Raw genomic sequence first — 24,678 nt, 5'->3', positions numbered from 1 at the left:
GGGGATTGGATGAGGTGTTCTAGGGCATCTGTAAATGACACAGTCCCAGTTCTTTAGATGGGTATGTGAGGCCTCAATGAACCTTTAAAACGCACAAACCTGCTCATTCTGCAAATGGCGATACTGAGGTCCATAGAAGGCAAAGACTGACCCAAGGTCACTATTTATGTGGGGCTAACCAAAGCCTAGCTCTCAGATCTCCAGTTCCTGCCCACCATGCCTACAACTTCCTTTGTTTGAGATTGAGTCTAGACCGGTCTTCTAGGACGTAGACACTTTGCAAAGCGGCTTAGCCTGGGAGATGCTTCTTTTCTGTGTCGTTGGCGCCGCCTGGTGGAGTTGAGGCAAATTCTCAACAGCCGCAACTGCAGTTCTAGACTGAGACTCGAAATGATTCCCTAGGCCAAGTTTACACAAGCTGGGCGGAAGTGGGGCTGGGTGGGATGGGGAGCCTCGGCTCGCTTTGCACAAGCCTCGAATCTTGTTTCCTCCCACCCTGTTTTCCCGTCCCCCTCCTCCTCGTTCCTTTTTCTGTGTGTGCTGGTTCCCCTCACTATACAGATACATCTCTCGATCGAATTGCTGCCAAAACAGCGGGCAAAAACAGTCTGAGTCTGGGGGGCGGAGGGCAGAACAAATTCAGACTTTATTGTCAGGGAGAGGAAAAAGGGGAGGACGTGGGTAGGGGGCCGGGGTTGCTACATTGTCAAGCAGAAAGAGTTGATGGGAAGGGGAAGGCCAGTGGGGGCTGGTTCCCTCTCCGGTAGGCTGGAGGGCTGACAATACGGAAACTATGGGGGGGGTGTCACGCCCCTACCCGAGTTGTGCAGTGGAGGTATCTGGGGGGAGGGGACAGCCATGAGGTCTAGGAGCTGGGATAGGGAGGCTACAGACTCGGCGAATCCTGCGGGAAGTGGGGAGCGGGGGGCGGGGACGAGGCTTCTATTGCTTTTTGCTCACAGTTTTGCGGAAGGCGAGGCGGGGGTGGGCTTGGACTGGACACCCCTTGCCCCCCTCGGTACCCCTTGGGCGATGGGTGCTGGTGAAAAGAATGGAACCCGGACTGGGAAAGAAGGCGAGGGAAAGGTCTTATGGGGGCATCTCCTTGGTCCCACCCAAGTGCCGGAGATGCCCTCAAGTGCTGCCCCCGGCAATGGGCCCAGCTAGACCTGGGACTGGGGCGTGATGCGGGGCGGGCACAGTGAGGTTGCAGGCGGTAAAACCAAAGTGCTTATGAGGGACCCAGGATCCCACCTGCTCCCCTCCCCCTGCGGAGGACGGGGGTGTTCACGGAAGCGCTTCAGTTTGGGGTAGGGGGGCCGGAGTTCCGAGTCCGCTTATTGCCAAGAAAATCCATTTCTGCCCCCGGACCCCGACCATGGCTTGTGAACCCCATTTTGTGCTAGGTTTTGGGGGGAAGGGATGGATGGACATGGCTTTTGGGAGGGGGGTGTCTCCAAGGGGGCTCGGGGGTGAGACGGCCCCCCCTTTTCTAGGGGAGGGAGAAAGGCAGGGGGGCGGGGTTCCCTGAGATCTGGGGTGTTCCCCCCCTTCTGAAGCCCCCCTCCCCCGCTAACCCTCCCCTTTTCTGGAACCCCGTACCTCGGGGTGGGGGGAAGGAGAGATCATTCAGGGAGTGCCAGGAGGAGGGGCGGGCTGGGAGCCCGGAGGCCTGGGTCCCGGCTGGAGGTGGGGAGTTGAATGGGAGGGATTCAGGATGGAGGTCAGTAGGGGGAGAAGAGGATGGGTCCGTGCGCTGTTCGGATGGGTCCAGGGGCCGGGTGGAGCAGTGGGTGGGTGATCGGCGGTCCCTGGAGAAGAGGTGCTGCTGGCGCTGGGCGCAGGGACAGCGGGGAGCCTGCTGCCGCTGCCATCACCGCAGCCACCGCCAGGGGGCTGGGGAGCAGGCCGCCGGCCAGGGACTTGGGCAGTTCCTTGGAGAAAGTCAGCGTGCCCTGTGCGGGGACAGAGGTGGGGGAAGGGAAAGAAGTCTGTCCTGCTGTCGGGCAAAGCCCACTTCTCCCTGGGGCCAGCCTAGTGCCCCTCTCTGCTCTCCACCCGTGTCCTCCCATTGCCGAATTCCCCAGCGTCCGGGTCTCACCGCCAACTCCCCAGCTCCCCTAGACTTCTTGTGACGGCTTAGTAGTGGGTTGGGCTTCCCGGCCACGCCGTCTCGGTGCCGCCGGCTGGAGATGTGCTGTGGGAGCAAGTAGGGAGGGGGCTGTGAACTCCAGAAAAAGAACAGCGGCAAGGGGGCAAGGCCACACACAAGGCCGTGATCACACTAAAGCACCTGGCCTCGCCTCCTTTGGCCACCTGGGGTTAGACTCTGAAGACGGACCCTTACCCAGCCTGTTGTTCTCCTTCCCACTCAGTGGATGGGACTCTCCAGAATTCCTGGGAAGGGCCTTAGACCCACCTGTTTCAGTTGGACCTCAGAGTTGACCTTGACATTGCAGATCTCACAGTGGAAAGTTCGGTCCTGGGCAGGAGCCTCTGGTTCCCCAGGGGTGGGAGGCCCCAGCCGAGGGTAAGCTTTGATGGGCCCCAGCCCACTTCGGGCCTCCAGAATTGTCTTGTGCTTAGTACCTGGAACCCACAAAGGGCAGGAGGTGAGGGGTGGGAGAATACATTCTCCAGGCCTGCTAGGATTTAAATACCTACCTTCACGGGTACAAAGTTGAGGGGCGGGGGGAGAAAGAGGGAAACAAGTTTGGGGTCTTGCCTTCTAAGACCCTAGAGACCCTCCCGAACACATGGTAGGTCAGAGGAGAGTCAAAGAGGTAAGATGGAGGGGAGCTGAGAGCTAAGGAATGGTGGAGATGACTGGGGAAGGAGGTAGGATGGTAGGTCTTGGAGGGTTTAGAAATGCTGGAAGCCTTGGGCAGGAAGCCAGGGTGGGCTGAAGACAGGAGACTGTGAGTGGGACATGGGAATACATACCTTTGTTATGTGCCTCGAGCTGAGACAGGGAGTTCACAGCCACCTTGCACAATGCACAGTAGAGCAGCCTCTTGGCTTTCTCCTCTTCTTCCTTGCTACCCCCAGGCAGGGAAGCTGGGGTAGGAGTTCCCCCTTCACCCTTGGTTACACCCTGACCAGTCTCTGGAACACTGGGAGGGGATGGGGAGCCAGGCTGTTTCTCTGGGGATCCTGGGGCTGGACCCAGTCCATTCTCCATGGAAACTGTTGTTGGGGGAGAAACATGGGGGTCACCCCAGATGGCTGTTGGAAAAGACTCTTTATGTAGAAGAGTCCCACCCCCATTTCCTGGAGGGCAAGGGCCCAGGAGTTCCCACCCTGTGACAACATGCATGTTCTCATGCCCTGGGCCAGAGCCAGATGTGGTCCAGCAGCCGCTGCCTGGGTGTGAGACTCCAGAGCCTGGCTCATTCTGTCTAAGCTGGGAATGGCCAAGGGGTCCAGCCCTATCTGCCTACCTTCAGGGTGAAGCTGGCAGCCAGCCCACCCTTGAGGGAGGTATGGCATATGGATTCACCACGCAATGGCCTGCCAGCCAGTTTGGGATTCCTGCCAGGACAGCCCCTTCCCAGGGTCCTGCCTAGCCCCCAGGAGGCATCAAAGAGCCCTAGGAAGGGGCAGAGGCAGGGTGAGGAGAGGTTGCTAGACAGAGACATAGACGTGGCAAAGGGAAACAGAAACAGCAGACTAGAGAGGGAAGAAACAGGGATACAGGTTGTTCTATAATTCATGGCTCAATTAAAGATGCACAGGCCCAGGCCTCAGTGCTGGGTTCTGGCCTGTGTACAGGGGAAACTCTAGTGCTCCCATTCTAGCTCCAGCAGCTGATCCAGTTTCCGGGTCATGGGGAGGCTGATGGTAGGGGTGGGGAGCTTGTGGGAGGGGAACTCCTGACCCTTGCAGATGTCCATTTGCTTGTGCATCTTATGACCCTTCCCCTCATTTCTTCTACTAATTTCTGAAATCCTCCACTTCCATCCCAATCCAGATAGCAAATCCACATCCCAGGCTAGATAGGACTTCATGGTTTATGAAAGCAGGACAGGTAGAGTTATCCTGCCCTATATCCTTAGAGAAATGTAGGAACTAAATGAGGTATAATAATACGTGTAAAGCACTTACAACAATGTTATTCAAGAAATGTTAGTTATCATCATCATCCCCATTTTATGGAGATATTAACAAACTAACCTAAGATAATGAGGCTGAGACACAGCCAGAATACAATCAGAACTCAGCTCCCAGCCCAGCGCCTTGGTTCATGCCCGCAATCCCTGCACTCTGGGAGGCCAAGGCCAGCAGATTGCTCAAGCTCAGGAGTTGACACCAGCCTGAGCAAGAGAGAGACCCTGGGCGGTGCCTGTGGCTCAAAGAGTAGGGCGCCGGTCCCATATGCCGGAGGTGGCGGGTTCAAACCCAGCCCCGGCCAAAAGAAAAAAAAAAAAAAAAGAGAGAGACTCTGTCTCTACTAAAAATAGAAAAACTAGCCTGGTTTGGTGGCACAGGCCTGTAATCCTAGCTACTTGGGAGGCTGAGGCAAGAGGATCTCTTGGGCCCAAGAGAACTATGAACTATGATGATGCCATAACACCATGCAGGTGATAGAGTGAGAGTCTGTTTAAGAACAACCAGAACAGGGCGGTGCCTATGGCTCAAGGAGTAGGGCACGGGTCCCATATGCCGGAGGTGGCAGGTTCAAGCCCAGCCCCGGCCAAAAACTACAAAAAAAAAAAAAAAAGAACAACAAAAAAGAACCCAGATCCCCTACCTGCCCCCCTGCCCACCCACTTTGTCTATGCATCCCTGAGGGTGGTTCTCTGTGTCTGTCTGCACACATGGTGAGAATGGGGGCCTGGTTCCCAATCTGGTGGTTCACATGCTTGTTTCTCATTCTTCTTAGGGTGGGGCAGGAAGCATAAGCAAGGATAAGGAGAAAAATGGGGATGTTAGGTCTCTCTGAAGTTGGCCAAGATTGACATCTGATGTGGTAATCCCAGGATGGAGGTGGCTGATATCTTTCTGTCTCAATATTCCCTCTTTCCAGTTTCTTGGCTGGAAGTATGGTTGAAGATGGCCACCAGCCATGAGGGAAAATGAATCTCAGAGTTGCTTTTTGTAAACCTGGGAAAGACCTCAAAGATCTTCAAGTCTCACCCCTTATTTTCCAGAAAAGAAAATGCTGTCCAGAGAGGTTAGAAGTTCTACCCAAGAACATCCAGGGAGTTGCCTCGCTTTCTCAGACTCTCAATTTTCCCTGAGGGGAGTCTAAGTAGAGCAGGACCCAGATAGCCTGATTCCTTCCCTTGCCCCTCTCCTCAAGATGAAGAGGCCTCTCTTTCTGATTTGATGGTTCCCTTTTTCTTGGGGAGGTTTGCCAGGTGGCCTCACCCTAGCCCCTCTGAGTCACTGGGTGGGGAGGACAGACAGTGGGGACTCTGTACAGAGGAGCTGTGGCAGAGGGTAGGGGTGACAGGATGGAAATTTTACATCATTGTGCTTGGCTCCAGGACTCACCTTGAGTGGGGGGTGGGGACTGAGGAAGAGAGATGGAAAAGGAGAGTTCTGGGAAATGACCTCAGAGAAGACAGAGGTCAGTTGAAGAATGTAGGGGATTCACACACACCTGGACGGGGTGTTACACCATCTCCATTTGGGGGGCTGCTGCCTGGGGGAGCTGGGTCTCCAGGTTCTCGGACATTAGGCTCCCTGCCTCGGGTCTTGGCGGCCTCTATGCCCTTGACTCTCCGGGCATGACGGTTTCCCTTGTAGTGCGCCTCGGCCTGGCTCTTTGGGATTGGAGGAAGAAAATGGAATCTGAGATTACCTTTCATCTGACTGACTTCCCTACAGAGGTCCTTCAGGCCCTGGGGTGATCTTAGCAGGCTATAAGGAGTCTTTCTCTACACCATTGAGAGGTAAAGCTCCACGCCAATACGTACTGGTTATTCCTGGGGCTCAGACTAGCTGCTGGAGCTTGAGTCTCTGGGAACCTAGATCCCCACCTAGCTCAGACTCCACCCCACCACCACACCCAGGCCTGGCTGCTGACTCAGGCCCCCACCTAGTCCTAGGGTGGAGGAAGTGGAATCCCAACCCTATGGAAGGATTCTAAACTGGGTAAGGCCTCTCCAGTCAGCACCCTCTTAGATCCTAGGGACTCCCCTCAGTCCTCCAACCCCGGGATCCAGCCTTTGCTGCTTTCACCCTCAGGATCTCTACTGCCTGGTCTCTGGGCTGTATTCTGACTACTGGGTCTCATTTTTCCTGAAGCCCATGTAGATACCCTGGAGGACCCTGGCCTCAAGCTCAGCTCTGGGGACAGAGACAGCGGCAGAGACAGCTGTCAAAACAGAGCCACTTGATGGGGGAGGGAAAGGGAGGACAAAAAGAGGGCAGGGCTGTCTGCTGTTGGCTCCCTGCCTCCAGTCTTCCACTTCAACCAATGAGGAGAGCCATGGTTGGTAGAAAGGGTGCCTGGGGCCCAAGCTAAAGGGAAAGGCGAAATGCCTCCCCACCTGTGGCTCCACTCCCATGTGCACCTTCTGGGCTGGAGGCACATGGTCACCCTGACAGGGGTTGAAATAAAAAGTATGTATAGGCAAGAAAAGAAGATTGACAACTGGGTGGCGCCTGTGGTTCAAGGAGTAGGGTGCCGGCCCCATATACCATAGGTGGCAGGTTCAAACCCAGCCCCCGCCAAAACGAAATAAAAAAAAAAAAAAAAAGAAGATTGACAACTAAGGGTAGGGTAGTGATGAGCAGAGCTCAGCATGCAGCATGTGTGCGCATGTGTGTGTACCAGCTAGAGAAACAGAACATGCTTGTATTTTTCCCTACTCAGCAGAATGAGGCTCTTGAGGCATTGCTGTTTTTCTCCAAAAGCTCTCAGAGCCTGGACCCCACAAAGTCCCCTCTAGACCCTTACAGAAGTCTCAGTGGAGCCTCACAAGGAGGAAATCTTAAAGGCCAGACCTCTAGGTTTTGGGTTTAGGTGGCTTCTCTCCCTGGGAAGGTCCCATGGGAGGGGAGTGGAGGCCAGACGCAGTATGTGATTTGGGAGGGAGGAGAGTAGAAATGGGGTGGAGAGAGGAGAAAGTCAGAAGATTAGAGGGAAGTGGATGGCCTGGAGGAGGAGTTAAGCAGAGGCCAAAGAGGACAGAAGCTCTATAGAGGAGCCAGTCCACCTAACACAGCCCAGTGGCTGAAGACCAATGGGACAGAGGCTGCACTTCAACTCAAGACACTGATGGCTACCTATGTTCCAAAAAGCTCTGAGCCAAGGGATGCTCCAGTCCGAAGGGAGGGAGGGGAATGTCTTAGAGGACCAATCTACTTCACATTGAAATACACAGCAACCTCTTTTCCCTTTTAAGTTCCTTCCCTATCACCCTCTGCCCTTCCTGCAGTATCCCCTGTCCCCACTCTTCTCCTGAAATCCTCTCAATCTCTGCCCCTCTCCCAGAGCTCCCAGACTTTGCCTTCTCTCAAGGTGCCCTGGCAGTCCCTGCCCCACCCATTAGGTGAATGAGCAGTGGGGCTTCTTACCTGAGAATTGAAGCGGATCTGACAGACATTACAGGAAATGATGGGACGCTTGGTCTTGAGCAAGGGTCCCCCAAAAGTGTGGGAGAGCACAGCCTTCTGTACAGGGTCCATCTGTGGAGGCAGGCTGGGGTGAGCTGGGAACCCCAGCACAAACTCATGTCCATCATCCCCCCACTGGCAGCATCTGGGTTGAACCAAGGTTCCCAGGCCCTCCTCCCATTCCTTGACCTGCCTGGGGCTCTAAGCCTCAGTCTGATTCTCTCCCAGCCCAATCTTCTTCTTCTTCTTCTTTTTCTTTTTCTTTTTGTAGAGATAGTCTCACTTTATCACCCTCGGTAGAGTGCCATGGCATCACACAGCTCACAGCAACCTCTAACTCCTGGGCTTAGGCGATTCTCTTGCCTCAGCCTCCTGAGTAGCTGGGACCACAGGCCCCCGCCATAACACCCGGCTATTTTTTGTTGCAGTTTGGCTGGGGCTGGGTTTGAACCTGCCACCCTCAGGTATATGGGGCCAGTGCCCTACCCACTGGTGCCGCCTTCCCAGCCCAATCTTTATAGCACTGGAATGGATGTGATGGGTCAACTAGCCCAATGCTCCTATTTTACAGAAAGTAGAAGTGCTTTGCCTCAAGTCATACCATGAGTTAATAGCAGAGCTAGAATTTGAACCTGGACTCCTGCATTGGTCTATCATACCATGAAAATCCAATGCTATTTTCTTGCTCTACCTTCTACAGCTAGGCTACCAGAAGTTCCTCGACATGAAGTCCCAAAGGACCCCTAGGGCCTTCAGCTGAAGGCTTTCAACTCTTTTGGCCCCCACTCTGGGGTATCACTATCTGCCAAGCCCAGCCTCTGGTCCCAGGTGACAGATGTTTCCAGCTTCCCATCTCTGGGCTCCAGTTCATCCTAACACACTCACTTGCAATATCTATTTAAGGCAGCAACTTCTAGAAGGAGTAAAAGAACTCAAGAGAGAGTAGGTGGCTCTAGGGAATAAAGGGAAATAAGTGCAGGGACCTAAACAGCTGGCTGGTTGAGGCAGCCCAGGGATCTTCTGAACCCTCTCCCTGATCAGCAGGGCTTCTGGGGCAGGGCTACGGGGCTGGGCGGGATTAGGAACCATCTCTGCCCCCACCCTGGGTCAGCAGATGTCTTTGCAGTCTCCTGCCAAGAGTTCACATGAGGAAGAGAGAAGATGGGAGTTTCTCTGAAGCCTTCTGCTATCAGGGGATGATGCCAGAGGCCATGCGGCATGAAAATTGTCTCCCTAAACAGTCCTCCTTCCTTCTGGCCCCTAAGCAGCTAGGGAAAGGAGAGATTGAGGTTGAGGATTGGGTGATGCTGGGACCTCACATAAGAATGAGACTGAATTAAGGCTATAACTTTATCTTCCAAGTGGAGGGCTCAAGAAAATAGTTGCAGCTGGGCATGGTGGTCCATGCCTGTAATCCTAGGACTCTGGAAGGCTGAGGTGGGAAGATCTCTTGAGCTCAGGAGTTTGAGATCAGCCTGAGCAAAAGCAAGACCCCCTCTCCTCCAAAAATAGAAAAAAATCAAATGGGTATGGTGGCTAGTGCCTGTAGTTCTAGTTACTGGGGAGGCTGAGGCAGGAGGATCACTTGTCAAGATTTGAGGTTGCTGTGAGTTAGGATGATGCCACTGTACTCCAGCCTGGGCATCAGAGGCTCTGTCTCAGAAAAAGAAAGAAAGAAGGAGAGAGAGAGAGAAAGAGAGAGAGGGAGGGAGGGAAGAAGTTAGGAAGGAAGGAAGGAAGGAATGGAGGGAGGGAAGAGAAGAAAAAATAGTTGCTGGGGACTTGGGAGTCCTTAACTCTTCAGCTGAGCCTGGCTGTGTTCCTAGATTTAGAGTCTCCAGTGAGACACTGGTGAGAGACAGAACATGAAGCAGGGGGTTAAGTGGTGAGTCTGCACAGCCCAGACATCATGACATTCCTTTGCCTCTCCCCAGCAGTCTCATTGGCAGGTTAGGATTTGTATCGGGAAAGGAACTTTAACATCCCTGTGAAATGGAGGTGGCCTCATTCACTCTGCCATTTTGATAGTGCAGGAGGCAGAAGCCATGGCCAAGTTCAGATAACTGGTATGACTGACAAGTGTCAATTTTTTGGCTCTTGTTTGGCTGGAAACCGGTCCTCCCAGGGGATCAGTTTGTACCTCCCTGTCAGCTTCCTGGAAGCCCCAGTCACATCCACGGAAAAGGCAAACAGGAGAATGGGTGTGTCTGTGTGTGTTAGGCAGGCTGTGATCAATCTGTGCATGGGTGGAGTGTGAATGAGTGTCATGTACTGTGTGTACATCATTTATGTATCAACATTTCTGCGTTGGGGGCTTTGCTGACACCACGAATGGTCAGGTTGTATAATCTTCAGCTGTGTGTTTATCTGTGCGAATGTATTATGTATTCGGCAGAAAGAAAGACAGACCAAGTTGGAGACAGGTTTTAATCAGGAAGGGAAGACAGATTGCTGCTCTAAGCTCCCGGTCTCTAGGCCTCAGTCCTTCCTATTTGGAGACCCTCAAGTCTTCTCTAGGGTTCTCCTAACCCCTGGGTTTCCTCATATGCTGGGTGGGGAATGGGAATTCAGCCTAAACAGAAATCCAATCTGGGTTAGGAAATTTAAGTCAGATGAGAACAGTAGGGAGAGATGAGTGGGATGGAAAGGGGAGATAACAGTCTCCTGGTTCTGCCCACGCTCTACTTCATCACCCCAGCCCACTCCCCAGAGGGGCTGAGGACCCAGGATGAGGACCCTGAGGACCCTGAAGATGTCTTGTGGGATCTGACCATCCCAACATCCATCCCCTAAGAATGGTCCCTGCCCTACCTGGGTCCCTCCTCCAGGGTGAGAACTTTAGCTCTTGTACCATCACCTCCCCAGGATCAAGTCCATAAATACCAACTAGGAGTGAGGGTGGAGGATGGAGATGAGGGCAGCAATGGAGTCAGGTAGGTTCTTGCCACCGTCTCCTCCAGGAACAGAGGAGACACCAGGCTGAAGGTGAGGGCTCCTGGGCCCAATCCCCGTGTAAGTGGAATGTGAGCCACCGAAGTGCTGCTCCAGGCCAAGGTCAAGAGGCCCCGGTGACCTAGATGAGGGCTCCCTGGGAAGGTCTGGAGGGGTGCAAGCCAGCATCTCCCAAGCCCATCTCACTTTAGAGCCTCTTCCTTGGGATGTTGGCCTAGTAGTCCTGGAAAGGTCCATCAAACAGTCCCCTCCCACCTGCCCTCCAAAAACACACATGAAGGGGAATGGCTCCCTGAAGCTGGGGCAAAATGAACCAGGAAGGGCAAGGGGGACAGGAGTGGGGGAAACCAGATCAGGAAGGAAGTGGGACTGTGATTATTTCCTTCCGTTGCCCTTTATCTGATGGAACTCCTTGCCCCTTGTGTGACCACCCCACTTTCTCACCCACCAAAATAAAGACCCAAAGAGAAAGGCTATGGGATCTCAGGGATGAGAAGGATTGAGATGGGAAAGAGAGGGAGCTAGGGGGTGTCTAAGGGGCAGGTGGAAGCTGGTGGGGGACAGGTGCTGGGAAGGAGCCAGGGCCGGAGAAGAGCGATCTGATTAGTGTGGTAATTCGAGGGTAGGTATAGGACCTGAGGGGAAATCTGAAGATTCTGGGACTCAAGAATCTGGGAAGCAGAGGCTAGGGTATCTAATATGGTGACAGTAGTCTGGGGGCACCAGCTTGGATCCAGAGACTGGTTTTGGCCGCGCTAGTGTGGGGGATGGGCTGGATAACCCAAGGACTAGAAGCGAGAGGTAGCTGGCCCCGCAGGGGCGGGCGGGGATTGGGGGGGGGGGGACGCTGCGGCAGCTGCGGGAGTCAAGGAGAGAGGAGGGGCCGGGTGGCTTACCCTGCGAGACCCTGGGGGCCGCGGCTCCATGGCCCGGGGTGGCGGACCCGGGCGTGGAGGCGGGGGCCGAGCCTGGTGGGGCCGGGCGGGCCGGGGACGCGACGCTCGTCGCCCGGGCGTCTCGGGGCTGTGCGGCCCGGCCAGCAGGGGAGAAGGGGAGGCGGGGCCGGTCGGGGCCGGAGCCCGCCCTAGAGGCGGGGCCGAGGAGGGGGGTGGGGACGGGGTGCTTGAGAGGAACAAAGTGGGGCTAGGGAGAAAGGAGGAGAGGAGAGGATGTCCACATCCCGACACCCCTTCCAAGAAAGGTCTTGTCCTGGCAAGAGGCTACTCCGGCCGGCGGCAGAGGCGTTGCCCTGATGACCTCTGTTGCCTCCACTGGGGTTTCTTCTTGGGTCCAGTGTGCCCACCAATCCTTCGGACGACCCTGGTTGTCTAGCTCGTACATTTCTCCTTTCTTTCATCCCTTGCGCCCTAACCTCCCCTCGCTCCTCTGCTGATAGCCTGCCTAATGAGTCTCCGGACGACTCTTCCCCAGCTCCGGCAACAATCCCACTAGGGATGGGAAACCGAGCTCAGGTACCCGAGTGTCAGACATTGCCCTCTCGGCAACTCCTCTGAACCTTGGAGCTGGGGGGCCCAGGGCAGAAGCGACCCCAGAGTGGGAACATCGTCCCTAACCTCTTCCCACCTCCTCCCCTCGCCCGCCACCTGCAGGACAACCAGGTTCCCCAACAGCCTACACTTCGTGCACTTGCTGCCCTCTGGCGGTTGAGTGGGGGCAGCACTGGGGGACACCCGGTAGGAAGGCCATGCGGCCCACTCCCCCTACATCTCATCCTCTCTACACAGGATTCCCACTCCCTTATCTCTAGGTCTCATCCCCTCCCATTCCATCTAGGTCAGCGAGATTAGTGAAGCAGGGGACTGGATCTAAACAGAGGCTGGCTTTGGGAAATAGTGAGGACATCCAAGGGCAGAGGGAAGCAGTAGAGTGAGTGGGAGGAGAATGAATGAGAGAGTGATGCCAGGATGGGCCCCAGGGGTCGGAACTACCCAAGTAGAGAGAGCTGGAGGCACCAGTCCACTGCGAAAGACTCCGTCACGAATAAATAATACCACCACCATCACCTAATGTTGATTGAGCCCTTGGAATGTGCCAGCTTCTGTACTGAGCTCTTTGCATGGATTATCTAATTTAATCTTCACAACCACCATTTGAAGTAAGTGCTATTATTATCTTCATTTTATAGATGAAGGAACTGAGGTTTAGAGAGGTTAAATAATTTGCCCAAGGTCATAAGCTAGTAAGTGGCTGAACTGGGATTTGAATTTAAACCTAGGCAGCCTGACTCCAAAGCCATGTACTTAACAGCTGCACAATACTTCCAAAAGCCTGTCTGCAGCTTTTCTGCAGTACTCATTCCCCTGCAGAATTTGACACTATTGATGCAGCCTGCCACACTCTCTCCTTTGGCTTCTCTAACTCTACAGAACATATTTCCCTCTCCTCCCCCTCCAGTGGCTCCTCCATTTTCTTTGCTGGAACCTCTTTCTACTCCCATTGCCTAATTTCACTTCTTCCGCAAGGCCAAGGCCTTGGCCATCCTACCTTTGTCTCTCTTCTTCCTTAAATAAAAAATAATAGCAACAACATAAAAATCATAGCAGCTAACACTGACTAACACTTAGTTTGGGCTAGGCATTATGATTATGTAATACGATTCTCACAATTTTGTGAGTTGATGTTATTACTATCCCATTTTACAGCTGGTAAAAGTGAGGTTCCAAACAGTTATGTAACTTCCCTAAAGTCACACAGTCAGTACTTTGGAACAACAATTCAAATCCTGCTAGTTGGATGCCACAGTGGATGCAGTTTAACACTGTTGCTGCACTCTTCAAGCTTGTCCACGCTAGTGGCTTTAAATATCTATGCTAAAGGCAAAGGAGACATGAACTCTGCAGGAGTCAGAAACCCTGGATTATCCAAATCAATTACCTAAGGAGCTTTGTGACCTTGGACAAGTCACTTGACCTCTCTGGGTCTGTGTTTCCTCATCTATACAATGGGGACACTGACGGAATTGCTAAGATCTGAGAGGTTAAGTGCAAGTCAGGTATTTAAGTCCAGTCAAACCCCATCAATTGCACTTTCTCAAATGTTCTTTTCCAGACTTTGTTCATGCTATTTGCTTCAGGCTGTAATGTTCTCAATGACCACTTTTAAAATCTTACCAATAATTCTTCAAAGTCCAAATCCTCTGTCACCTGCTCCAGGTTAAATCTCTTTTTCCTCTGCTCTGTTTTCCTGCACAACTCTAGTTGATCCCTTAGGCACCACAGATCCAGCAAGTCTTCCCTGACACTCCCCTGGGCATCCATGCAAGCTAAATGCTTCTGACACAGCTCTTCTCACACAAGGTAACTATAACCTTGTTATCTTCCTTACTAAATCGTGAGCTTCTTTTGAACATTTCTTTCTTTCTTTCCTTTTTTTTTTTTTTGTTGTAGTTTGGCCCGGCTCGAACCCACCACCCTCTGTATATGGGGCTGGCGCCTTACCCACTAAGCCACAGGCGCTGCCCCCACTGTCCCTGACACCAGGCACAGTGCCTAGTACATAGTAGGTGCTCAAGACTTTTTTCGTTAAATTGAATCTTTGTCAGTGTCTCTGTCACAATATTTGTAACCTTCCCTCTGTTTTTCTGTGTACATGTTTATCTTTCTCCCCTGAAATATAAGGTCCTTTGAGATAGAACATCTCTTATTGTATCTAGAATGTCTCTATTGTATCTCAAAAACTTGCTTATAGTTAATACTCAATTTGTTCATCTGTAAAAGGAGGATAATAACAGCCACCCCAGTAGGGTTGCTCTAAAGCTTGAGATATGAAAAAACACTCGGTAAACTTTTTTTTTTTTTTTTGAGACAGAGTCTCATTTTGTCATCCTCAGTAGAGTGCCATAGCGTCATTAGCTCACAGCAACCTCAAACTCCTGGGCTCAAGCATTCCTCTTGCCTCAGCTTCCCAAGCAGCTGGGACTACAGGGGCCAGCCACAACACCCGGCTAGTATTTTTTTTTCTTTTCTTTTTTTTTTGTAGAGACAGAGTCTCACTGTACCGCCCTCGGGTAGAGTGCCGTGGCCTCACACGGTTCACAGCAACCTCTAACTCTTGGGCTTACGCGATTCTCTTGCCTCAGCCTCCCGAGCAGCTGGGACTACAGGCGCCCGCCACAATGCCCGGCTATTATTTTGTTGCAGTTTGGCCGGGGCTGGGTTTGAACCCACCACCCTCCGCATATGGGGCCGGCGCCCTACTCACTGAGCCACAGGCGCCACCCAGTATTTTTTTTTTCTCTTTTCTATTTTTGTAGAGATGGGGTCTCACTCTTGCTCCAGCTGGTCTTGAACTCCTGAGCGCAAGCAATCCACCCTGCTCAGCCTCCCAGAGTGCTGGGATTATAGGCATGAGCCACCATGCCTGGCCTTAATATGAAACATTATTATCTTTTTTTTTAAGCCTCAAGCTATCGCCCTGGGTAGAGTGCTGTGGCATCACAGCTCACAGCAACCTCCAACTCCTGAGCTCAAGCGATTCTCCTGCCTCAGCCTCCCAAGTAGCTGGGACCACAGGCACCCACCACAACGCCCGGCTATTTTTAGGTTGCAGCTGTCATTGTTGTTTGGCAGGCCCAGGCTGGATTTGAACCTACCAGCTCAGGTGTATGTGGCTGGCGCCTTAGCTGCTAGAGCCACAGGCGCAGAGCCTATTATCATTTTTTTTGAGACAGAGTCTCCCTATGTTATCCTTAGTAGAGTGCTGTGGTGTTACAGCTCACAGCAACCTCAAATTCTTGGGCTTAAGCGATTCTCTTGCCTCAGCCTCCCAAGTAGTTGGGACTACAGGCGCCCGCCACAACTCCTGGCTATTTTTAGAGATGGGGTCTCACTCTTGCTCAGGCTGGTCCTGAACCATGAGCTCAGGCAAGTCACCTGCCTCAGCTTCCTAAACTGCTAGGATTACAAGCATGAGCCACTGCGGCTGGCCTTCTACTCTATAAACTTTAAAGTTTAGGTTGTTTGGGAGGAGTTTGGGGGAGCAGGTGTGGCAGAAAGAGAATTCTACCTCAGAGTCAGATGCTATAGGTTCAAATCATACCTTAGGCACATACTGTGTCAATTTATATAAATTACTAAACTCTTTGGAGCCTTAGTTTCTGTCTTCCCATTTGTCAGACAGGAATAGTAATGGCTGCCTTGTCAGGTTGTGTGAAGATTAGATGAGATCGTACACAGGGACATGTAGTGCAGTGCCTGGTGCAAAGTCAATACTCAACACAAGGTTTGTGGCTTGAATATGGTTTGATGGTGGATTATTGGAGTTGAATAAAGCTGACTTCTCCCAAACCTTTAGGTCCATTCCATTCTCCAGGCCTCAAACTGCAGCTGTTTGTTGTCCTGAAATGAGTTCAGCACTCTGAGCCCAGACTAGGTTCCTCCTCCAACCCCCTCCTCTGTCACTGGTGACTTTTTCCTCCTAGTCACAGAGGCCCAAAACCTGGAGTCATCCTTGACTCATCCCTTTTTTTCTCCCCCACCCCCAAACACCAGAAAAGTTGGTGAGTGTGCTCTATCAATAGTTCTTTAGAAACACCCCACCCATCCTCCCTTCCTCTCCACTCATACTCCTACTGCCGTGGCCCAGGCCGGCCTTGAGGCTTCCCTGCAGGCCCACATTGCTAGGACAGTCTTCTAACTGGCTACTCTCCTCCAACTTCTTCTTTCTGTCCAGCTGTCCCCCTCAACTTCCTCAAGTACTGCTCTTACCAGGTGACTCTCCTGCTGAAGAGTGGACAATGAGGGCAGTGCCTGTGGCTCGTGAGTAGGGCGCTGGCCCCATATACTGAGGGTGGAGGGTTCGAACTCAGCCCCGGCCAAACTGCAATAAGAGAATGGCCGGGCATTGTGGCAGGTGCCTGTAGTCCCAGCTACTTGGGAGGCTGAGGCAGGAGAATCGCCTGGGTCCAAAGATTTGGAGATTGCCGTGAGCTGTGACACCACAGCACTCTACCTTGGGTTAATAAATGACACTCTGTCTCAAAAAAAAAAAAATTCTTAAAAAAAAAAGAAGTGGACAATAACTCCCTATTTCATATTGTATTAAATCTAGACAACCTTGTCAGTCCTTCAGGTCCTACCCCATTGATCCTATGCACCTAGACATGGGCTGCAGAGAGCTGGAATTTACAGACAGGCATGCTTATCTTCCTGCTTATTCCCTCTTTCTGAAGTCAGCACCCACACCCCTCCTCCTCCCCATAGTCGCTATCACCAATATAAGTCTTGTTACTTCTCCAGATGGTAGGGTAACTTACTGAGTAATTCATATAAAATACTTAGCACAGTGTGTGGCACACAATGAGATCACAGCAAATGTAGGCTATTACTATTGCTATTAATAGTATCCCACGTAGCCAACAACACTTACAATCGACTAGAATTAAGGAAGATGGAGTCACAAGAAAAGGTAAGGAATTAGACATAGGGGGAGAAGAGGGTAGGGGTGGGACCAAGGGTCAGGGCACCGAGGGTGGGGAAGGCAAGCAGGCTGCTACTCACCGTGTTGTAGTTGCTGAAAAGGCCCAGAGTAGGGGCTGGCTCTAGCGGGAAGGGCAGGATCTGCTTGAGGTCCAGTGGGGGCTGCATGATGGGGGGCTGCCGTAGCAGAGGGAGGGGACCTGCCCGGCTCAGGCTGCCTGAAGGGCAGAGAAAACATTCTGTGGGGTAGGAAGATTAAAGCTTGGGAATCCCACCCAAACTTGTGTCAGTCCAACCTCCTAGCTGGAGCCCCCACACTCAGAAGTGTGACCCCCCAATCTGTGTACACACTTCCCCTGCTGGCTCCAGAGTAACAGAGCTCTGTGGGGACTCGACCTTCCCTTCTGGGTGTTTTTCACTTCCCTCTTCTCCAGCCTCCCTCCCCCAGAGAACTTTAGGCACTTTACACACCCAGGAAGAGCCTAGACCTTTTCTGTAGGCTGCCTGCTGCACTAGCAGGACTCCTGAGCCCCAGGCCCCAGCCACTCCTTTTCTTCTCTGGTTTTGCTTCCCCCATCCCCAGGGATCCTAAAGCTTGGGGTCACCCCACAAAGAACAGAGTCAAGTGAGTGATTGATTCATCCCATTGACCAGAGGGGAATATTAAGGCCTAGATTTGGAGATGGGCTGCTGAATCTTCCAGGTTCCCTAGAGTTATGATTTTGTTCCAATCATAATCCTTAAGTAACTGTTGACTTCTCTGGGGGTAGGCAGTGGGTGGGTAGCATTTGCTCTGGGAGGTGCCCCTTCTCTCTCTTTTTTCCCCTGTGCCCCTTTGTCTCACCTGCAGTGTTCAGCTCCACCTTCAAGGAGGAACCTCGACCTGGCCTCTGTGAGGGGAATGCCTGGGTCCCACCCCAAGGGGAAATGAAAGTCCAGGCCGGACATTCAGCTACCCTCCCCTGAAAGCTTCTCCTCCTTCCAGAGTCATGCGAGGAGCTCTACAAGGCTCGAAAGGGACAGCTCAAAGGACCTCAGAACCCCTCTGGGGTTCCACTGGCCTAGCTTCCTTCTTGACCCCACTGTCCACCAGTTGGGGAGCTCTGGCTCCCCTCCCCTGCTCTAGCAACCCCCTGACAGCCAGAGGGGTTCCCAGGAACAAAGGCAAGCAGAGGAGGCTGCATGCTTGGCCCTGTCCTCCCTTGACCCTACCAGGGCAGAGGGTCCCCAGGTCCCCCTTTCCTGTTCCCTCCATAGAGACCACCCCTTTTCATACCTTCAGTTTCTGGTGCCTGCTGCCCCCAGGCAGTGGCCTGGCCCTGGCCCCCTAGGGGCCTGGGCCTGACAGCGTCCCCTTCCCTTGGTTCTGCCCTCTGCCCCCTCCCTAGTCCGCCCCCTCCCCCCAGCCCAGTCAGTAGAATCAGCCAATCAGAATCCTGGAAAAGTGGGGCAGAGGGGAGGGCGGGGGGAGCAGGGATTAGGGGAATCTGAGGCGAGAGGGAGGAGGTGGGGAGGGCTCAGGCACAGCTGGGGGCAGGGAGCTGGTCCAGAAAAGTCTGGAGGGGTCTCTTCCATCCAGTGCCAGGACTGGGTAGCCAGGGTACCTAAGACAGAGGGGTCAAGGCTGCAGGGAGCTTAGGCTTCAGAATCCTAAGGGCTAAAGGAGAGGGTAAGATGCTTGAGTTTGGCCCTTCAGCAGCTGGAGGGTCTATATGCCTCGAGTCCATTCCTTCCTCTGTCACCTTCTAGATTGAGATGAGGTGTGGAGAGGAGGGACAAAGAGAGAGAAAGAGAAACAGATAGACAAAGTGAGTGAGAGAGAATGGGAAAGAGTGGCAGAAGCAAGAGCAGGTGACAAGAAGAAGGACAGAGACACCGAGAGGGAAAAGGACAGAGAACCAGGGAGAGATGGAGAGAGTGAAATAAGAAAAAAGCAGAGAGACACAGCTGAAAAGCTGGACACAGAACTGGAGGCCAGGGCAGAAAGATCAAAAGACCGAAAACAAAGAGAGTGAGAAAGATAAAAAGGAGAGGAGAGGGGCAGACAGACTAATGGGGCAGCTTGACCATCTCCCCTTCCTGGTCTGTCCCTTCACGGCCTCCTCCCTCTGTGCCCCACACGCCCTCAATTCCTGGCACCCACAGCCAGGGCAGCCTTAACAAGCCCTGAGCAGCATCAGGAATGGTGAGAGAAACCTGAGCACCCCCAGAGTCCCCAGCGCCCAGCACCCACCCCTGCAGCTGGTTTTGGGCTGGCACTTGCCCCATTCCCAGAGACAGCAGCTTGGCTCCTAGACCCTTTACTTGGCTCTAGACCCTGTAGGCTCTCACCCTTCAAACCCAACAAAGAGGAGAGAGCGGAATTCCAGAAAAAGCTACAGAAAAAAATTTATTGAGGAGCCACTGTGTGCCAGGTAATGAATTCCAAGTATTATTACATTCAATTTCTGAAGGAGCTCAATCTATGAGGTAGCCGTGAGTCTATGGAGTAGCTGGTATTTTTTCCATTTGACATAGGAGGAAACAGAGACGTTTAAAAACTTGGCCAGTGTCACACAGCCTGTAAGTCTCAGGGCTGAAATTTATTTATTTATTTATTTTTTGCAGTTTTTGGCCGGGGATGGGTTTGAACCCGCCACCTCCAGCCTATGGGGCTGGCGCCCTACTCCTTTGAGCCACAGGCAACACTCACAGGGCTGAAATTTAAATCAAGATCTGTCACACTCTATAGCAAATTCTTTCTCTGCTACATCACTCCCAAAGGGCTCAGATTTAACTCTGAAGTAGAGATGTGAGCACAGGCTTTCATCTTGTTCAAGAAGAGGAAGGGGAGAGCAAGTTCCATGTCATTTCTGTGCGTGGAGTCCTCCTTTGTCCTCCACAGGAGGGATAGAGGAAGCCAGGTAGCAGCGACTCAGTTCCTTATGGCCAGAAACTCATCTTTCCCACTGCTGTGAGCCCTGGGTGAGTTGGGGAGGAAGAGTGGGAGAGAGGGGTGAGATGAGGTTAGGGCAGGAAGGAAGCAGCACGGACAAGTGGAGACTCACTGTCTCCTTCCCAGATTCCTGGGTCCACTGCACTCTGACATCTGAGGTGGGGAGAGGGGCAGAGGGCAGCTTATGGGTTGGATGGGCAGAAGCAGAACTCTCAGGTTTGTGCACCTCAGACCTTAGGGCCCTCCTCTTTTTCTGAGAATAACAAAAGTTGCTACATTTTGATTATTTACTATATGCCAGGCTCTTTACACACACAGTCTCCCAGTGGATGGTTCTACCACTCACTGGCTAGCTGATTGGCTAGTGTCTGCCAATCGCTTAGCCTCATTTCTCATCTGTCAAGTGAAAACAGGGGTGCCAGCCCCATAGAGTTGTTGAGAGGACTGAACATGTGAAGTGTAAAGTGCTGCATGTCACAATGAGAACTCAATGAATGTTTGAGTGAACGAATCTTCATAGATGATGACAATTGGCTCAGAGAGAGGGAGTTACTTGGCCAAGGTCACACAGCCAGTGAGGGATTTGAAACTTTTCTTTCTTTCTTTCTTTTTTTTTTTCTTTTATGAGACAAAATCTCACTTTGTCACCCTGGGTAGAGTACCATGGTGTCATAGCTCACAGCAACCTCAAACTCCTGGGTTTGAGCAATTCTCATGCCGCAGGCTCCCTAGTAGCTGTGACTACAGGCACCTGCCAGGACACCTGGCAAGTTTTTCTATTTTTAGTAGAGACAGGGTCTTGATCTTGCTCAGGCTGGTCTCAAACTCTTGAGCTCAAATGATCCTCCCCCCTCGGCCTCCCTCCGAGCTACTGTGCTGAGCCTTTTTTTCCTTTTTTGAGATGGAGTCTCATCCTGGTAACCTAACTAGAGTGCCGCAACCTCAAGTTCTGGGCTCAAGAGATCCTCTTGCCTCAGTTTTTCTATTATTAGTAGAGACGGGGTTTTGCTCTTGCTCAGGTTGGTCTGGAACTCCTGAGCTCAAGAGATTCAATTGCCTTGGCCTATAGTCCAGAGTGCTAGGACTACAGTCATGAACCACCTTGCCCCAGCAGGATTTGAACCTGTTTGTCTGGCTCCCAACACAGGGCTTTTAAATACTACACTTTTCTGGGTAGATTGGGAAAGGGAGGGGGAGAAAGGTAGGAATATTGGAAGAGCTGGGGAAGAAGAAACTGAGGTAGAAAAATGCAGGGCTTTTGACATCTGGCTGGGTGAAGTCTTCAGGCAGGTCTGGAGGAAGAAGAAGAGAGCAAATTGGAGTATGTGTTAGTGTGCATGCATGTGATTGCGTGTGTGTGGTAGGGCAGGGAGGAGCTGGGGCCTGGCTGGGGCAAGTCACTCCAGCGGGAAGCTCATTAGAGTAATTACCTCCAGCAGATAGTGCCCCACCCAGTTCCATGGGGAATTACTAAACGCTTTATTAAAGACAGCTCCCAACACATTTTAGAAAGAGTGCACTCCAAACTCATCCTTGGGTGGATGTCTGTCCATTTCACCACCCTACATGCCCTAGGCATGATCCTGCTCAGGTTTCCCTTTTAGAATTAACCCACAATCAAGCCACATCTGGCTCCCTACATCCCTCTGAAGTCTGGTCTTTTCTTTTCTTTTTTTTCTTGAAACAGGGTATCACTTGGACACCCTGGGTAGAGTGCCATGGCTTAGCTCACAGCAACCTCAAACTCTTGGGTTCAAGTGATTCTCTTGCCTCAGCCTCCCAGGTAGCTGGGACTACAGGCACCCACCACAGCACCAGGCTATTTTTTAGAGACAGGGTCTTGCTCTTGCTCAAGGTAGTCTTGAACTTGTGAGCTCAGGCAATCCACCTGCCTCGGCCTCCCAATTGCAGGGATTACAGGCATGAGCCACGGTGTCTGGCTTAAAGTCTGGTCTTTTCCTTTCTCTCTTCCTCAGAAATTACGGCCAGGTCTGGACCCACAGCCCCTTGGCCATCTTAGCTTTGGCCTGGGGCCTCAAGCCTTGGTAGTGAAGAAAGGGAGAACCTGCAGTGATCTGGCTTAGGGAGTGGTTGCTTGGGTAGGAACAGGAGACAGGAAAGGTGTTAGGGTAGGGCTGTGGGTTGGTGTTGGTGTGAAGACTGGGCCAAGATGAGATTAAGATCAGAGAGAGGTATTGAGGTTAGGGTTGGAAATTGTTAGGGCCTAAGGTGGTGAAAAGCATGGGGTCAGCGTTGGGTTAAAATGGGAATTAGACTGTAGGACCAAGGGAGAAATTGGGCTCATCTCTAATTCATCTCTTTCTCCCTGAGGCCTTTTGTCCTCTCTCCCTTCACAGATATGCCTAAAATCTGGGGTAGAATGAGAGGAGAGCCTTGAACTCCTAGGTCTTATCTTCTTGACCAAGTCCCAGGTATCTGTCCCCTTTTGCCTCAATTTTCCAATCTTGGCAGGAGGCAGGGTGAGGGCTAGAAAGGCTTTGAAGTCAAAGATGAAAGAGACAAGGGGATGATTGTGAACAACTACTAAAACACCATCCCTCATAACCCGAGGGTGGATGTGGGTGGGGGCAGGGCCTAGAAGGAGGAGGTGACTGGGACTGGAAGAGCAGGGCGACCCCTGGGAAATCTTTCCCACCCTGACTGGAAGGGGCCTCTTCCAGTGGCCCCCTTACTCTTACCACACCAAGGACTCAATTGGAAAGGATGGTACAGAAAACTCAGAGCAGTGAGCCCAAGCCCAGAACGACCATGTTAAACCTGGGGTCAAGACTCAGTGGACCTCAGCATTCAGAACTGAAAACCTTACTACAGTCCCTGAGGGTGGGGCCTGAGCCCTCGTTGGCAGCTTTCTCTTCTTCCTTCCTCCAAGAGGACTAAGGTGTGTGGGCCCCTCTGTGGGCTTGGCACAAGAAGGGAGTTAATTACAGTGTCCTCCCAGGAAGGAAGGGTAGTGAGGGTCCAACTGGTGGCTGGGGTCCAATTTCAGAGCATCCGGACCCAGGCATTTTTCCTGTGACTGGGCTCTTGGTTGGGCTTGAGAAGCAGGCCTCTGACACCCTCTTCAGGGCCTGCTGACCAGGAAAATTATGGCTCATGCTGGCCTGTTCTGAGCAAGTATGATGTTGCTTCTGGGGCCTGTGCCCAGGGTGGAGCCAGGGTACAGGGATCACACAGGTTGGAGGAATGTGAAGCCTGGGCTCTGGGGGCCTGAGGCCAGTGTGTGTTGGTGGGGGTCACCCTAGGTGGGGGGTAGTACTCATAGAAGGGTGGGGAATTACCTTCCCCTGCTCAAGATTCTCTTGGAAGAAGGCAGGCAACTGGTCATTCATGCCTTTGTTGGTTCATTCATTTAACAGCTAGGACAGAGTGCCAGGTGGAAGGGGCTGAGACACAAAGTGGTGAGACAGACTGAGAACACCCAGGAGGAAGGAGGAGAAGGAGATGGAGGAAGGAGGGCAGAAGCAGAGAAAAACTGCTTGTGGGAAGTCAATAGGGATAAGAGGTAAAATGAAAGCAAGCAAGCAAGGAGGATAAATAGCAGAAGGGTGAGGACAGGGGCCAGCCAAGCCCTCCAGGCACCAGGATGGAGCCAGGTGTCCCTAGTGGCAGGGAGGGAGACCACAGGTGTCCAGGCCTGGTAGGGGGCTCCCACAAAAACAAAACAAAACAAAACACACACACACACACACACACACACACACACACGCAAAAAAAACAAATGGGACCAAGGAACCGGCCTAGCCAGGGTGGAGGGCAGAGGTCACAGCAGGCCTGTGGACTATGGTGAAGGAAAGGTGGAGGGCAGGGGCCTAGAGCTGAGCTGATGCAGAGTCCGGAGCAGAGCTAGGCCCTCTCCTCCCCCACCCCTGGGGCTCCCTTCCCGATGTAGGTCATGAGGATGGGGTGGCTGTGGCTGACGGGCTGTCAGAGCCCAGCGGGAGTTCCCATCCCCCATTCTTACTCTCCCCATCACCCCTCCCTCTCCTGGTGCCCCCCGCCCTAGGCAGGAGTGGAAGAGAAATAGGAAGATGGGAAGGAAGGGCCCAGGCAGCCAAGCAGGGAGAGAGAGGGGCAGGTCCCGGCGTGTTGGGGCAGGATGGCTGCGGAGACAGGATCTGAGCCACAGGAGCCCTGGGATGGACACTTTTCCACCCCCTCTTCTCTCCAGCTCCCTTATCTTCAGCCCTCAGGTTCCCACCTCCCACCACACTCACCTCGAAGCTACACGCACCATCTTCTCCTTCCACCCCCCACTTCCTCCTTTCCCCCTTATCCTGGGCCCAGAAGGATGTCGGAGTGTCTAAGCTCAGGGTGGGGGGAAGTCCTGGGGGTTGGGAGGGACGGGTCAGAACCTTTTCCCTAACTCCACCAGGCCAGGGCCAGCCCCCTCCCCCAGCCTCTCGTAGACTGTCATATAATATTCATGAGCCTCATGAATACGCAATGTTCTAATTATGGGGCGGGGGTCTCACTCAGCTCTGACTCTCCTTTTGCCACTCCCTAGATTATCCGGAGAAGCGGTAGCTTGGGGAAGAGGGGAAGATGGGACCCCAGATGTGGAGCCAGATGAAGGGGGAGGGGGAACCGGTCGCTGACGGGCGGCCGCAGTCACCGCGGTGCTGGGAGGTTGGGGCGGGAGGGTGACCCACAGAGAGGAATCCAGGAGCCTGGAGCCTGGAGTCGCAGAGACCACTCACCGAGGATCATGCTGGGGACCCAGGCGCCTGGGGTTCCGCGTAGCTCTGTCCCGGGGGCCGCTGTGGCCGG

At 52.9% G+C, this 24,678-nt stretch overlaps 1 protein-coding gene across 3 annotated transcripts; it reads right to left on the bottom strand.

Annotated features, from left to right (window-relative positions):
* Window positions 1-623: 623 nt before the first annotated feature.
* Window positions 624-24,678, bottom strand: ZNF385A (zinc finger protein 385A). Of its 3 annotated transcripts, none has more exons than XM_053556754.1 (8): window positions 24,609-24,678; window positions 17,037-17,173; window positions 7,528-7,638; window positions 5,606-5,768; window positions 2,944-3,186; window positions 2,420-2,589; window positions 2,102-2,197; window positions 624-1,955 (listed from the first exon to the last, which is right to left on the bottom strand). In XM_053556754.1, exons 1-8 carry the CDS (start codon window positions 24,616-24,618, stop codon window positions 1,725-1,727), a joined length of 1,161 nt encoding a protein of 386 aa, XP_053412729.1. In that variant the 5' UTR covers window positions 24,619-24,678; the 3' UTR covers window positions 624-1,724. The 3 variants fall into 3 exon arrangements, with proteins under 3 accessions (XP_053412729.1, XP_053412728.1, XP_053412730.1); XM_053556753.1 differs by having other exon boundaries at window positions 17,037-17,194; window positions 24,609-24,633; XM_053556755.1 differs by lacking the exon at window positions 24,609-24,678 and adding an exon at window positions 18,232-18,367.

The sequence above is a fragment of the Nycticebus coucang genome, chromosome 12 (assembly GCF_027406575.1).
Source record: "Nycticebus coucang isolate mNycCou1 chromosome 12, mNycCou1.pri, whole genome shotgun sequence".
In the NCBI taxonomy this organism is placed as follows: Eukaryota; Metazoa; Chordata; class Mammalia; order Primates; family Lorisidae; genus Nycticebus; species Nycticebus coucang.
The sequence above is the reverse complement of the archived record's forward strand: the minus strand, read 5'-3'. Positions and strand labels throughout refer to the sequence as shown.